Here is a 17,021-nt window from a genome sequence, read left to right on the forward strand (position 1 = left end):
ACACCCAACTCATCCTGACTACACCTCTCATCTTGGAGATTACCACCCACAAAGCTGAACACTGGTAACCAGTTGTGAAAGAGCTCAAAGCCCTCTCCTCAACACAGTTAGACTTGTTTTAATCACCTTTGGTGTTAAACAAAGCCTTCTGGGTCAACTAGATACTGCAGCACTATGAGAGCAAATACAGAGTAATCCGATTTGAGGCCAAGCTCAAGTCCACAGAGGGGCAGCAGTGAAGAGCTAGCAGATGATTGCTGCTCAAGTTCTTAGAGACAGACATGCTTATGCAACCCTACCTACACCCCTGGCTGTCCTAGATGAGTTTGAACAAAACAGCTTTCATTTGCAGACACAGCTGAGCTGCCAATTCAAGTTCAATAACCGGCTCTAGATTACAGTAGACATGCCTAAACCTACAGGATAAAATTAATTTCAATCAAGTCAGTCTCAATCAGATGTCACAGCCAATATCCTGCTGCCCTCTTGCAAAAAAGATACAAAGAACATAAAATGCTACTTAATTATTCAGTCAAATCAATACAAGAAAGGCACAAACAGAGATAAGTACGTGAAACAAGGACCAAAATCTCAACCATCATATTAAAAAAAATCTTTCACAGATCTTCTAAACTAAGAAATGAGACAAGAAATTTTAAATGTCTTTTTTTGCAGTTGTTTTCAATGTAATCATTGCTGAGGACCATCACAGACTCTGAACACTTGGAGCAGGCCCAAACTGGCACTCGGGTAAGGTTATTCTTTCTCTGCTTCAGTGCCTGGCTGTGCAAGAGGCTACTCATGCTTCCTTCCGCTCACCTTTTCACCACTTTGCCTGTTTAGACTGCAAGTTCTATAAAGGTAAGAACTATCTTTTAGAGCGTGTTGGCACTCTGCTAGGTGCTATACTTCATCTCGCAGGCAGGGCCCTTTGAATGGAGTATAACGTAAATAATATCTTTTCTCAGAAGAATAGAACACAAGTCTGCTTGCAAATTGTGCTGCAGATAAAGTTTCCATCACACTTTTAACTATCAAAAGCTATGAAATCTTACACTGTAGTTCCACAAACACTAAGCCAGCTTTGCTGCCAAAAGAAGCAATCTCATCTGGCCAAAAAAAAGGTTAGTTTGAACACATACGAGTTCTCCAAGGCAGTTTACAACATAGCTGCACTAGCTGCACAAATGCTTGTGTTGGCACAAGGAATGGAGTAGCAGGACCATTTCTTCAGGTGGCAGTGCCAGCAAATGCAGGCTGAAAACCAGTCTTGGAAGTGCAGCCCAAGTTCTCCAATGGTTTCATCTCACGGAGCCAAGCTGTGGTGGAAAAGCTAGGGGTCACCCAATTTTACTTATAGAACTGCTAATACTCACCTCCCAAGAATGCTGCAAGGTCAAGTATGTTCATGTTTGTAAGGCATTACAGAAGTAAAATTGGTAAGCGTTTAATTTTCCCTCTTTCATTTTCCCCTGCCCCAGTCACTAAGTATAACTCAATTCAAGTTTCATATACTGAATCAGTGACTTGGAACAGCTCCTAGAAGGTAGGCGTTGAGATCCTTGCCTGCAGGACAGATGGAAGCCAGTCATTGTACGTATCTATTCTGATTTAAAACTGTTCTGCGATGTTGCCACAAAACCAGCCTCTAGAGCAGATGTCCTTTTTCATCTTTATAAGGGGAATGGCTGCAGAGGGATAAATGATGAGTAAATCAATTTCTTTTGCATGCATTCCAAGTGTAAGCACATCCTGTCAAGCTGACAAACAACAACAAGGAAGAGGGTTTCTGAAAGGTACCTTAAAAAGGATGTTGAAGAGATGCTGAAGGGAAAAAGGGGGGGGGAGGGGGAGAAAAACGGATTTTAAATGAGGATGTATGTGTAAACAGGGAAACAACTAAACAAACCAACAAAAGCAAAAACCAAGGGCTGGAGCCCTTTATTCTTCACTTCCTGTGTTTCTTAGCTCAAAACAACTTTTAAAGATCTTTTTCTCTATTTTAGTGCTGCTGTATCTGTTAGAAAAGGTACTGCTGACACTTGCTACCCGAACAGTGAGCCATCAGAGCTACTGTGTATCCACAGCTGCCTATAGCTTCTGGAATCAGCGACTTTTCTCAGTTAAATACTAATTAGGCCCACCTGAAAATCCAAACACCACATGGATCCACTGACAGCTGTTAGACATACCCCGTGTATTTCGGCACACATTAGTCAGCCTCAATGTCATTAACATACGGGAAACCATCAAAGCGAGGAAGTACATGGCTTGCTTTCACAGACAGTGTGTGAAAGCAGGCATTTTGTTTATTTTCTAACTTCTTTGAAGTCCTGCTCATTCTGAGAGCTAATAGCAATTCCTGGCTTCCCATCACCTTGAAAATATGCTGATGTTCAACAAGTTAGGTGGAAATAACCTGTTGTAAACAACACATTGAGGCACAGGTCCCCAAACTCAGTGAACTGGCATACCTGGGTGGTGCTGGACTTTTGAGGCTTCTCCAGCAGCATGGTATGAATGCCAAGTTCTAAGTTCCACTACAAGATTCATTCATCTTAAAAGCTGAGCTACAGTGTAAATGCCCACGTTATGTATTACTAGCTACTGAATCAACAGCTCCCATGAACTCTTCTCACAACTCCTTTCTGGTTATAGAGAAAATAGGACTGGGCCTCATATTACAACAAGAGCAATCCTAGAAACAACTCGCGTGAGACAACTCTGAGCTGATGCTACAGTCACCATGACATTTTTTATACTTTCAAAATAAAAGTAAATGAAATAAAAACAAATTAAAAACTTTAAATATGCGATAAATACAGCTTACCGCTACCATAAATCAAACTCCTGTGCTTCCTAGGTTATCCCTAAGTACAAGCAGACACTGTTCATGAAACCTTTCCTAATACGCCCTGATCTTGTTAATATTTACGCACACAGGAAGCTCCGCTGAAGTCATTATGACTACTCATATACACAGAGTTAAACACACTGCATAACTGCAAGCCTCAAGCCATAAAAACTTCACTTACAAATGTAGGACCTAATTTGGCTGCCTATACCCATATACGTTTAAAAAACAGCATAGAGTCTTGACTTTTTTTTCCCCCCACCTAAAAACATGGAATAAACACTCAGTAGGGTGGAGCTGCCAGAGGCTTTACTCAACACAAATGAAATCCAGCCAGAAGAACTTTTTCAATCATTGCTAAAAATAGAAATAGGTTTTGATGCTTCCCGTATATCTATATAAAGAAATAACAGGGTGAACTCTATACCTTCTTGTTCTTTTTCTGTGGACAGTCAGGTACTTGTCACTTTTTTCCATGGCTGTGGTAAGTTTGTAACAGAACGATCATTTATTCGCTCTCCTTCCAAGGCCGGTTAGTGGTCAACGCTGATGCACCTTACTACCAAACTCAGAAGTTGGGACTTTTTTAGAAAAGGATCTCACAGAAATGTATTTTAGCAACCCCTAAGAAAAAAGTTACAAAGAAGTCCAGTTGCTTTTCTTTTTCATTTTGAGCCAGTTAATTGAAACCACATAACCCAATGTTAAAAATAAAATTCTTAATGCATTCCATTCATTTAAGTTGTTTTCTCTCTCCCCGCTCCGGGACCCTCCTTTCTCACAAGACATTAGTTCACACTGTTGCTCTGCACTCCAATTACACCACACCTGCAGAGTTTGTTCCAGTTTTGCCTACCGAGGGCCACTTAAAGCAATTCAAGAGCCACCAGCTAGTGACAGCTGGCGAATTCAAACCTGTCTCAGTAGTCTATCATATGTAATCAATTGCTAATAGAACTTCAACAGACTCATCCCATTATTTTCTAGCTAATTCCCCCAGGGAAAACAAGCCAGCAAGCTTCCACTTTGAATCATGAAGCTAGTTTTGCCCCTCTCCCTCCCTCCCAACTTCTCCCCTTCCCCTCTCTTTGCATCAGCTCACTGCACTGCTTCAGCTTTTCAGCTTGATATCCGTTATGTTATGTCAGCTGTTACATTACGCTTAAAACAATAGACTCCAGCTGGCTGAGGTCAGATGTGAAAACAAGGACCTAACAAAGCCATAGACCCTCCAGTTATACTGAAATTGAGATACACACTGAATGTAGCACTTAATGACAAACTACTTTCCAGACATTTGGGCAAGGCATAAAGGAAACACCTGTCACCGCAAACATTACACACTAATCCAGATAAATCCCAAATTTAAAAATCTTTCTTTTCACTGCTTGGCTCTACTATGCACCAGCATTTCACAGTTTTATTTTTACTTTTTTTCAAAGATGGAATTTGCATTCATCTTCTTCTTCACTAAAGTACCAAATGTGTATAAAATATTAAATGTGTATAATTTCAAGAAAAAACATTTATCACGTTTCTTCTAGAGTTACCAAACAAATGCTCAGAGCTTGACATGGCTTTACACCCCAGAAAGGCTTAGACAAACTTTAACCCTCAAGTAGAAAGCTTGACAAAAGCGAACACAAAATTTAACAGTGAATAAAACAGACTTTGAACAGAATTTACTGGAGTGCAGCTGTACGAAAAAAAAAAAGAAACAAAACACTAGTACTCTATTTGACTTATGAAAGCAAACACAAGCTCTTGAGGAACAGGTGAACTACTAACAACTCTGGAATACGCATCGCCCTATTTTTCAACGCGCTACACACAATACAAAAGCAATGTTTTCTGAAGACTGCTTGGCTACTGTAGATCATATATGAAAAGCTGGGAAGGCTTACTCAGAGCAAAGAGATAATTTGGCACTGTGCTCATTTCATATTTTGGCCAACACCCCTATGCTGCCAGGCTGGGAGATCACCACGTGGGACCACGTAGGCCACCAAGCAGCCAGCAGATGGCTCCAATCCATCACCATTTCTTTGTGCTGGCCTGCAATCTGTCACCAGCTCCAGGGCAAGCCTGAGGAAGGTCACACTTTCCAGAGTCTGTCTCTGAGTTCAGAGTTGGAGTCCCACTAAACACCTGGTATTCCATAGCCATCTCATTCCAATGCGTTAGGCAGATAAATGTCAAATTCTGATTCCTTTACTCACAGCGACTTACAGGCAGGCTTTACTCTAAATAATTGTTCTGATACACCATCACAGAAAACTCCAGGTATAGAAGGCCAAGAAAAGAGATTTTTTTCATAGTTCTTACGAAAGGCAGAAATGGAAATAACTAAGTTTCTGCATTAAAGCCTATCTTTACCAAACATAAGCTCCAGCGTAGCAGACAAAAATTAGAATTCAAATTCGGTACGTCTGCAATGTATGTAGAAGAGTTTTCTTCTCTATAAAATCACTGCTTATTCACACCAGCTTACTCACACCATATAATATAGGGATGCTGGTAGGCTGTGTCAGTAAGTTTGCAGATGACACCAAGCTGTGCGGTGCGGTAAACACACCTGAGGGACAGGACGCCATCCAGAGAGGCCTAGACCAACTCAAGCAGAGAGAAACAGCCCAGGAAAACCTAATAAGGTTCAACAAAGCCAAGTGCAAAGTCTTGTACCTGAGTTGAGGCAACCTCCATTATCAGTACAAGCTGGAGGACAACAGGATTGAGCACAGCCCTGCCAAAAAGGACTTCAGGGTACTGGTAGGTGAGAAGCTGGACATGAGCCAGCAGTGTGCCCTGGCAGCCCAGAAAGCCAACCATATCCTGTGCTGCATCAAAAGAAATGAGGTCAGCAGGTCAAGGGAGGTGATCCTGCCCCTCTACTCTGCACTACCAAGACCTGGAGTACTGTGTCCAGATGTGGAGTCCTCAGTAGAGATGTGAACGTGTTAGAGTACATCCAGAGGAGGGCCACAAAAATGATCCAAGGGATGGTACACCTCCCCTACGAAGACAGGCTGAGAGAGCTGGGGCTGTTCAGCCTGGAGAAGAGAAGGCTCCCAGGGAGACCTGAGAGCAGCCTTTCAGTGTCTAAAGGGGAGCTGTAAGTAGGAAGGGAACAGACTCTTCAGCATGGTCTATTGTGACAAAACAAGAGGAAATGGTTTCAAACTAGAAGAGTGGAGATTTAGACTGGATATAAGGGAAAAAAAAAAAAAGTGTTTTATGAAGCCCAGGAACAGTTTGCCCAGAGAGGTGGTGGGTGCCCTGTCCCTGAAGACAACCAAGGTCAGGATGGATGGGGCTCTGAGCACCTGACCTAGTGTAGGTGTCCTTGTTCTTGCAGAGGAGTTGGACTAGATGACTTTTAAATGCCCCTTCCAGTTCAAACAATTCTATGATCCTATGTAGATCTAAAAATCAGTTTTCAGTGTTAACACTAGAAAAGTTTAGCCAAGTGATTTTTTTCGCCTCTGAAAAGGAAACATTTAAGGCGATGGCAAGAGCATATCTGGAAGGATATAATCATACTGGAAATCTTTCAGTAGGTTTAGAATTCCAGTATCTATTTCATTCTCCTCCATGCAAATGTGCCCAATTCATCTCACTGAAAGCTTTAATTGTTCCTTACAGCCATCCACATGATGAGAAATCAGGTAGGCCAAACAACATGAACTTTGTGGCTATAGCCACAAAGTGGTGAGAGTTGTCTCTGGCAGCAGCATTTACACAGCCCTTCTCTTCAACCTCTATCTCCCAGGAGATTTTTTTTTTTATTACTTGTATAAAGTTCCCCAAATCCATGTGAAAAGCCATCTCTTTATTAATAGTTCACTTCTTCCAAAGGATATTTTTACCTACTTCAGGACACCATCCAAGGTCTGAACCCAGCCGCTCCAAATGGGAGACAGAACGGTCCAATGCTGCCCTCTACAGATTTTAAAGGGAAAACTACGCCTCCCCTCTACAACCGCTAAAAGCTTAGATTTGCAGCACATCTGAAAGGAAGAATTCTTCATCTCTCCTTTACTAGCTTTAGCACACTCGCCTTCCATATTTCTTCATTCCCTCCTGTCATTTTTACTCTGTTCAGACTTCACTTTTTCTTTTTTTTTTTAAGCTCTTCTCGCTAAATTGGCTTGGCTATCTAACAGACTATCTTCTACCTACTTCACAAGCACGCTGATTTGGATCCCTCAGACCTGCTCAGCATGAACATAAAGCAGTATTCAAACTCAATTAAAAATGGTCACAGCCTTCTGAACCAAATTAAATTCCTTTAACAATATATTTACACAAAATCTACAACTTTCCTGTTCAGAGCAGAGTTGGCAAGGGATTGCTTTGTGAACAGCAAGAACAATTGAAGAAGTTACTACTAGTAGCAATCCAAACCAATTCAGACGGTTGTTGCCCTGGTTTCAGCTGGGACAAAGTTGATTTTCTTTAGAGAGTCTGGTGTAACGTTATGTTTTAGCTTTAGGAGAAAAACAGCGTTGATAACACACTGATGTTTTAGCTGTTGCTGAGCAGTGCTATCTAGAGCCAAGGATGTTTCAGTTTTTCAGCTTTATGTGCTGTCCAGCCAGCAAGAGGACTGGGGGAACACAAGGAGCTGGGAGGGGACAGAACCAGGGCAGCTGACCTAAACTGACCAAAGGGATATTACATACCATACAAAATGATGTGAAAAAATATGCAAGTGAGGGGATTTGGCTGGGGGGTATTACTGCCACTCAGGGACTGGCTGGGCATCAGTTAGCAGGTGGTGAGCAATTGATTTGTGCATCATTTGTTTTGTTGATATACATAAATTATCATTACTATTATTTCTTTCTTCCTTTCCTGCCTTGGTAAATATCTCAACCTATGAAGTTTTTTGTTGCTGTTGTTTTGGTTTGGTTTTTACAATTCTCTCCCCCATCCCACTGGGAGTGGAGGAGTGAGCAAAAGGCCCTGCGGTGTTTAGCTGCTTGCAGGGCTAAATGACAATTATCATGCAACAAAGCACTTGCATCATCCACCAGGATGGCTCAGCCACAAACAGAGCAGCAAGTAATACATGGGTTCAGAGGAAGCTCCTTGTTCCAACTACCGGGACCTAATTAAAATGGGAGGAAGGGTGATTTTCATGTCTCTTCTTTCCTAAGCCTTCAAGTCACTCACATTTGGCTAACTAAAACACACAGAAGGCAATTTCAAATGAAAGTCGGGTTCTCAAACTTCACCTATCAGTTGAGTGATAGAAAGGTGATTCTCTGGGCAGGTCTATTTGCAAGACCAACAAAAGCAAAGGTCTGAAGGCATGAGTTCATCATATGCACATCTGCTACATCCATCAACCTTGTTCTAGGTCAGGCCGGGGGACATTGCTGAGGCTGTCAAGTCTTTTACTATCTAAACTAAAGTACTCTTCAGAGAGACTGCATCAGTCAGTGACTGCAGTCTGCAACATGCATTATGGGGGAATCCTTTACAAACATTACTTTTGTTTAATATTTCAAAACAATGAAAATGAGAACAACTGTAAACGCTCAGATTACAAGTTTCTGCCTTGGCTTCTTGAACAATGAAGATAATCAGAAAAAAAAGATATGGAACCACTCTGAACCATTTGTTCTCTGTGAGACCTTCAGAATTCAAAAGCTGTAGGTATTTTTCCCAAGGCCCATAAAACAATCCAGCAAAAAACATCCAAGGCACATCTTCAAACAAAAGCTTAAAGCAAGAAATAAAATTTCGATTTCTCATAAGCCTCAATTCCGTGCCATTCTCTCACAATTGTGGACATTCCTTCACTGCTACTAACACCAATATTAACCACTGAAGATATTACCCTTTTTTCTCTGAAGTCATTTTTAATATTTAAAAAATGCTTAATCTCTTCAGTTAGAAGTACTCTGAAGCAGAAAAGGAACTCAAAACAGAAAGCTGCAAAGTGCTTATAATTTCATCACTAAAACAAAGTTCCTTTTTTTTTTTTTTTTTTTTGGAATCAATATTGAAACGAGATTCCTACAAGAAAATAGCTTTTTCAGGCAGACTAAATATCCCTTCGTTCAGCAGAATATTTAATCCCCTTGGATCAGGCACTTGGATTTTCTTAGATCATGCTGAGATAACAGCGTTCTGCTGTGTTCTGGCACCATAAAATCCTTGCTTATGAAAATAAAAGAAAAATATGGCCTCTCTGGGAACATACATCTCTGAATTACTTTTTTTCCATAGTTTAAATATTGTAGTCTCAAAATCAATTTTTACACAGATATACCACATTCTCTTTATGAGTCATGGCAAAAGCTCTCCCGCACTATTTCAGATGGGCCAAGTATACATATACCCTTCAAAATGATGATCCTTTCAGTCTTGGCTCAGACTCCAGCTCACGCTGGGCAAGTGCCAACAAGTAACTGCAGTTAAACCCCCTCCAACAGCACCATCTAGCGAAAAACGATAAAATAAACGCATGCTAATTTAAACAGTTTTCACTGCCTTCTGGAAGCTAACAAAAGGCCAATTCTCTTCTATTCTCCCATTACAACTGCCTTTAGGTATAGCTTTCATCAAGGTTCTTTGCCTCGTGAAGTGTGGTGACAAGCAGAGAAAGATTCAATAGCTAATTGTAAGCCTTTTGTCTACGATTGGAACACCAACAGGAACACAAACTTTCCCTTGTTAATTTTTCTAATGTTAAGTTTTCGGTTTCCTTATTGTTATGAAGAATTTTAACATTTTAAAATACTTAAAAATTATTGAAAATCTATTTCCTACATTGGTAGCGGGGGACGATTTTAAAATATTTTAAGAGTATGAAACTGAAGAACTAAGAAGTGCTGATATACACATATAATCTCAACATCTCTTTTACGTCTTTGCTTCATTTAGTTATAATATCTTCTATGACTACTACTGAAACATGAAAATCTTAAAATAAGGATAGAATAAGAAACGTTATTGGGTAGAAGCTAATCGGAACTAAATTCTGGCATTTACATTTTGTTTAGGAAGGTGTCACAGCTCCTTTGGAAGTCCTACCAAAATTGCATAGAGCAGAGAGCACATTGGTCCATCCACTGCTTTGGATCAATGGATCACTGACAATCAATTTAAGACTCCTGAAAATCACTACAGTTTATCCTTTAGGAAAAGAATGTGTATTTGCTGAACTTCCAAGAAACCAAAACAGGAGGATTTCATGTTAATACTATGATATAACACAAAAATGAATGTTTCAAGTATTATCACAGTTCAAATTGATCATAGAAATTGACAGAAGTACCCACAACTACTACTTACAGATAAAAAGGAACCTTAAATCCATATGAAAAGAAAACCCTAAACATAAAACAAGGTATCGAACGCAAAAATACAAGTATGGACTCTTTTTAACTAACTACATAGTTATAACCCAGGTATTTAACTAACTTACAAGTTAGTTAAAAAGAATATAGCAGGCATGAAGATACATGCCATAGAAAGATGAGTGATCAACACTAATATATTATACTTATTCTTATATTACTCAAAACGTAGTATAAAAACTTCACATACATTGAATTGAGAGTTTGAAACAATATTTTAAGTGAACTTTTTCATGTTAATGATAATACATAATGATATTACTTGGTGCACAGCTGCATGAACTATTTTGAACAAACAAATTGCTAGTTAACATTTTCTCAATACAGTGATAATGTTTGCAGAAGTAAAATAATGGTCAAACAACAGTCAAATACAAAGAAATCAATGATTTTGCAGGAGATGCATCAATTACCACTGAAGTACAACTAATTAAGATTCATTTAAATCAAAATTGATTAAAAATGTGCCTCTCAGACTTCAAAACTAAGGCTCTTGAATGAAGCTTAAACAGGCAGGACAGCAACGCTCTTAGAACTCTTCTTGATATATACCTGCTGCAGCCATAGTGAACCACGAATATAAGGTAACTAAATGTTCATTGCTGAAGGGAAGCTGCATACATTGAGTAGAGCAAGTTGACTGAACTCTGAAGTTAACGAAAGCATACCAGCTTCCCACTTGTGAAAGAAGGCTGGATCTGAATTCTGCTTAAAGATAGGACTTGCTCTTAGTCTATTCCTCCCCAAACCCCCCAACCATGTTCAGGTACCTGGTCTTCAGCGTGGCTGAACAATGGATTCATACAATCAATACAAGGGATTCAAGCTTAACTTTAGAACAGCTTTGTGTGTCGGATGCAATTTGAACATCCTTAGTATAGACTGTACAAGATATGAGTAGTTTTTCGTACTACCGTAACTTTTGGTTTTACTAGGGCTTTACAGACTCATTAGGGAAAAAGCAGAAAGAAGCCTCTTATTAAACCACAAGGAGCATGATGCATGATATGACATTAGTTCAGATCAAGATTTACACATTAAGAACAAACACAGAATCACATTAATACATACCATCCAAAACAACGTCCCTGTAGCAAGAGCTGCATACTGTTCAATTGTAGAAAGCACACTGAAGATGAGGCATATCAACACAATAAGGAAGCTGCAAAAAAAAAAAAAAAAGAAAAACACCCAATGTGATGCAGTTTAATAAAAATCTAGAAGGAAGACAAATACTCATTCCAACACAAATCATCCGGACACACAGAAATGACATTGGTATTGCATTTTCTTAAGCACTGCTGGTAACTTGCGAGTGATCCTACTTCATGTTGCATGTTTTATTTTAATTCCTGACACCAAAACTCTTCGTCTGAAGATATCGAGACCGCACAAGGAAGTTAGCATTTGTCTACCTCTAAAACTTACTGTTTCCTAACACCTCAGGAAAACAGCATTCCTTGCTCTCGCTCATTTTAAGGGCTATAATGACTGAATCACACACTTCCCCCCAATAATACTTCAAATATTTGCCCTCTTGCTGTAGTAAATTCTAACAAACTACAAAAAGAAATCTCAACTAAACCAGGGCTTAATAGACTCTGACAACACCATCTTTTACAGCTGCATCCCAAAACGTCCCAGATAAATAAAATCTGACATTTGAAACACAACTTAGGATTTATTCCATTTTTAAGCAAAATTTCAAAGCAACTACTGCAGAGAGAGAGGGAGGGAACAGAAAGGTTTGCTCCCCTGTCCACGTGAGTCCTTCCAGAGCAGGTCCTGGTTGCTACAGCATAAACAGGGACAGCCAGGGAGCTGCAGCAGACTCAGCCCCAGGAAGCCCTGTGCCCCAGCTAGGAAGCAAGGCTGTGGGCCTGCTCCTTGCAGCTGCCGAGCTCTGCAGCCTCTGCCTTCAGACCCTTCCCTAAGCAGCTTCAATTGTGCCCACCGCTCCCTAGGACTGCTGCTTGACTTATCTGGGAAGCATAACATTTAAGACCCAAACTGGATGCTGTCCACTACACACTAGCATAGTTTTTTTTTTCCCAGATCTCAAACAGTGTGTTTCTTTGTGAGGCATGAAGTAAGCAATAAAAAGAAATGTGAGAAAAGTGAGAATTTGATCAGGTGAATCTTTTGAAAGGCTGAGCACTCAAGAAAACAAAAATGTGTTTTGATTATAATGTGATTGATGCTATAAACTAGATTTCCCAGTGTCTGCTTTAAAGTACAGTTCACGCGAATACAGCGCACACATACAAAAGATGCTATGAACATGTTACAAAATTGTGAAGAAGCTGCTTGCAGGCAATTAGGTACAGAAAAAATGAAATTACAAATATTTAGGAGTCTGATTTATCTCTAAAGCCTTCTTGTACTTAACTTTTGACCCTCTTAAGTAGAAGCAAGCTGTACCAACGAGGCTGAAGAGCACAAGGTGAACCAGCGACTTGAAACATAACAGATTTTGCCCATGTGTCCAGACATTCTACCTGTAATAGTTCCTGAGTCACTGGAACATGGACAGAAGCGCTTCCACAGTTACACAGAAGCAGCTGGAGATCCCTGGACAAGAAATCTGACATACACAGAAGTGCTCATTCCAAGCAAATAAAGAGTCGCTAGCGATGGTGTAAGCTGCCTGAAGACGCTTCGAGCTGTAACAATTAATACTTAGTATATTACTTAATATTAATATGCTTGTAAAACTGTAGCCAGCCCGATGCATTAAACCACAAGAGGGCACCAAAGCCAAGACTACCACATTTCTGTGCCTAGCACCTCTGAAGAGACTCTAACCAGGGTCAAAGGTAAAAGCCTGTGTGCTTAACTGACAAGAAGAGAAAATGAATGGTGAATCGTTTGCCAAAACTCGTGCTACTACTAAAGGAAGTGAAGGCTGATACAAGAACTCCATCAGGTGCCAGTCAGCATGCCATTCACTTTCAAGGGGTTTCATTTCACAGGGATATCTTTCAATCTCACTGCTTTCCAGAAAAGTTTGGGAAATATATTGTGCTGTTTCCATGCCGACAGCAGAAGAGATCTTCACACCCACAAATACACAGCATCCCACATCAAAGATATGTGGTCAGATATTGCTTCATTGGCATAAGAGAAGTTGTTGCTAAGTCTCACTGAAATAGCTGTGTCCACAGAACACCACATCTGAGCTGCTAACGCTTGCACTGGCATAACTATTGTGCTTCTGAGACCATTCCTTACATGTATTTGAACTACAGAGTGCAAAGTTAAGGACAGAAAAGACACGGTCAGCACATTCTCTATTATTCAACCAATAAAGAAACACTCATTTGTCACCAGTTAGTTGTCTTTATGCCAGTGAGTAATTTGATATTGAATATTGGGCTTGACTAGTCTGACAACTTTACATAATCTTGTAGAATTATGACAATTCCCATCATGTTTAATGAACCCAGGAAACACGTCATCTCCTGTCCATACTCTACTTTCTTAAAGAATATAAAGCATTCAACCAGAACTGAAAATGACTCAAGAAAATGGCAACCTGCAACTCCAGCTTCTCTCTTGTCCAAATGGGGATTTTCATGAAGCAGAGGATTCATATTTTGAGGCTTGCATAGAAGTCAACCATAAGGTACAACCTACATACACAACCTCTTTTGATCAGCTGGGTAAGTGAATGCTAGGAGAGACCACAGTTGCAAATATCACATGCAAGCTCTTATTGTTAAAAGCATACACACGGCAAAGAAAAATGGTTGTTGAGCTTAACTGTGTGAAGTAAGGCAACCGTCAAAGAAAATCCTTCATCAGCTTTTTCTTTGGAAGTTGCTTGGGGCACGCTCGCAGCCTCTCTCATATAGCAAGCGCATCACTAAAGCACTGAGTACTATGGGCTGCCAGATGAGACTGTAATACCATTACTCTTTCTCTCACAAGAAAGATTTCTAAATGCAAACTATACGTTGCTGCACTAATGGAAGTAACATGGTGAATGACAACTAGCGGGCAAATAAAAAAACACCACTCGTAATGGGAAAATTGGAACATTGGCTCAGAATTCAGGGGGGGAAAAATAAGTCTAAGCGCAAGCACCATAATATGCTACAGTCTTGACAAAAGATGCCAACGAGTTAAGCAACCAGTCGCACAAATCCAAGTTTCTGAGCCAAGTTACAAGCAGCCATTTAATTTGCGCTCAGCAGGGCCGCATCAGTTGCTACATATGGTCCATTACTGGAGTAAGGCCTAACAGACAAGCACAGAGCTTTCTCAAGGAGATTCTATGGGCAGACATACAGGCATAGCTGTTTTCTTATGCATTAGGTACTTCCATCGCTGTGTTTTGGTATTTTGTTTAGCAGCACACTGTATGAATCAGTAACATTTTAATGTATGCTTTAGCAACATCAGAAATTTCTTCAATATTCTCTCTCTATATATATACATATATTAAACATACTCGGTAATCTAGGATTTTTATCCAAAAATAAATTGTATTTCATTGCATAGGAATATGTAATGAAACCCATGCTAAACTGTAAGAAATGAAGACTAAGAAATTCTCATCACCTTTAAGAAGCAAATACCTACACCCTGCCAAAAACCAGGCTGCAGACGTTCAGTAAAAAGACATCCAAGAGAACTCGTAAACCAGTCCTTCTCTGCAGAAATTTATCCAAAAATTAATCAGCATTTAGTAGAGAAGAAAAAGCAGCTGCTGAGCATTCTTTAGATATAAGGGTTCCTTAAAAAAAAAAAAAGATTACATTTGGAAGAAGGGGATTAACAAAATATCTCTAATCAAAACTAGCATGTTCTCTATGTCAGAGAATTGCTTCACAGAAAGTCTCCTGAATTATTCTACAGAGAGATTTTTTTTTTCTTCCAGTGGTCTCATTCTTTCCATATAGATGATACAACACCCCAGAGATTTATTCACGTTCCAAGTTCCTGTGGATAGCAGAGAGCCTTTTGTCACACCACCAGGCAGCCTGCAGGGCTCCCACTCCTTGCCAAACTCCAGTCAATGGGATTCCACAGCACTTCTGAAGTAAAATACACCCATAACTTCATCGCTGGATCACAGCCAGTGTATTTAGCACAGTCCTAGATTGCGTTCTATGGTTGTAACAATGGAATCGTCATCCACATGGCACGGCACAGGTTCAAATCCCTGTTTAAAAAAAAGTCAAGAACCTAATCTCTACAAATCCAGTGGATTAGCTCTGCGTTCAGGATAGGTGTTACACTTTACACGCAAAGGGAGAACTAAATGTCACCTCTGACAAGATTTTACTATTTCTGCATAACTCCAATAACTGGCATGCTCAGCAGTACTTAAATGAACAGGTTGCTTTTATTTATTTATTTATTATGAAGAACTTTTTCTGATGACCAAAGCTATTAATGGATATCCCATTCTCATCATCTCACTTTGGATTTGATATAGAAAGAATGCTGCAGTATGAGTGCAATTTTCACCTTCTCTTATTTAATAAATACTACTTAGATATGAGAATTTAGGTCTACATTCTCAGGCCTCCTCTCCACACATTTGCAAGACCTGAAGAAAACGCCAATGAAGAGGAAATGGGCAGCAAGCGATGACTTGACAAATGTTGGGGCTTGGATTTAAAACACAGGAAAACAAAGCAAGCACCATTAAAACAAACAAATGAAAGAAAGGAACTTCTGAGGTTTCACTAACAACTTCCTGCTGCAGTTGACACACCTGCAAGTTCTCATCACAATGATGAACAAGAACATCCTTTTTCTGTGAGTGCAATACTGTTTTTACGTATATATATATATGCATATACATAGATTAAATAAGAGAATTATAAAGCCTTTAATGTTTTAAGAAATACGAGAATAGAGGTTCTTTCCACAGTATCATTTCAGACCTCATGTGTGCATGCTAAGATTCAGCACAGGGCTGTAGGCTTTCCTTCTTCCTCCCCTTGAACTGGGGTTCTGCCATTCCCACAGCTGTGCCCTCATGCTACAGCCTGCCATCTTTCACATGCCCTTCTAACACCCAGCTCTTAGGCTTTTCTAGCGTCAGTACTAGTAACTTCCTCTTCTGCATCACGAAAACAAAGCACTAGGAAAAAGAGTGAAGCACTAGGAAGATGCAAAACACAGATTTTCAGTTGCCACCTGTTAAGCTGCTGATGCCAAACACGTCAACAGTAGATAAGCAGTCACAAATAGGGACTGACTGTCCACAGGGACAGCATCTACTCATCTCAAGATTATTCTGGAGGAAATGTGACCATCAGAACTCAGAAAGCTTCCCTGACTCATGAGGGAAATGTGGTTTGGTTTGTATTCCCAATAAAGACACACAGCTGAACACTGGGATTTCTTGAAATCTAGCAGTCAGGGGATGCACATGAGAATCCTCAGGTACATTTTCCACAAGCTAGATTACACAGCCTTTACATGGCCTGGCGATACACTGCCACTACCACAGAGCTCTATGCAAACCTGTGGCTGAGTTCTGTCACCTGTAACCGCTTCCATCAGTGCCAGCGGAGCACCCCACTCATGTGCGCAGTCACCACGTGCTGCAGTCCTGAGCCTCAGACTTCTCCATGCCCAGCTGCAAACTGGCCAGGTGCCCGCAGAGTGCAGCTGTTCCAGAGCTGCGACACAAGCCAGGCCCAGGCTCGCAGGCCTCGCACACAGCAGGAAGGTCTGCATGCGTGTGCTTAGTCTGAGAAAGTACAGATCTTTCATCTCCCAAAACCCACTGCTTGTTTACCCTCTACGTGCTCATCTCCAAGATAGGAAGCAGTGTG

At 40.4% G+C, this 17,021-nt stretch overlaps 1 protein-coding gene across 2 annotated transcripts in view; it reads right to left on the minus strand.

Moving 5' to 3' along the window:
- KCNQ1 (potassium voltage-gated channel subfamily Q member 1) overlaps positions 1-17,021 on the minus strand; it is a 330,702-nt gene that overhangs the window by 274,497 nt on the left and 39,184 nt on the right. For both annotated transcript variants that reach the window (XM_021402549.1, XM_021402550.1), the window contains exon 2: positions 11,296-11,386. In XM_021402549.1, coding sequence (XP_021258224.1) covers positions 11,296-11,386 — 91 coding nt within the window. The remainder of the gene's footprint in view (positions 1-11,295; positions 11,387-17,021) is intronic.

Source organism: Numida meleagris, chromosome 6, assembly GCF_002078875.1.
Source record: "Numida meleagris isolate 19003 breed g44 Domestic line chromosome 6, NumMel1.0, whole genome shotgun sequence".
NCBI classification, from domain to species: Eukaryota; Metazoa; Chordata; class Aves; order Galliformes; family Numididae; genus Numida; species Numida meleagris.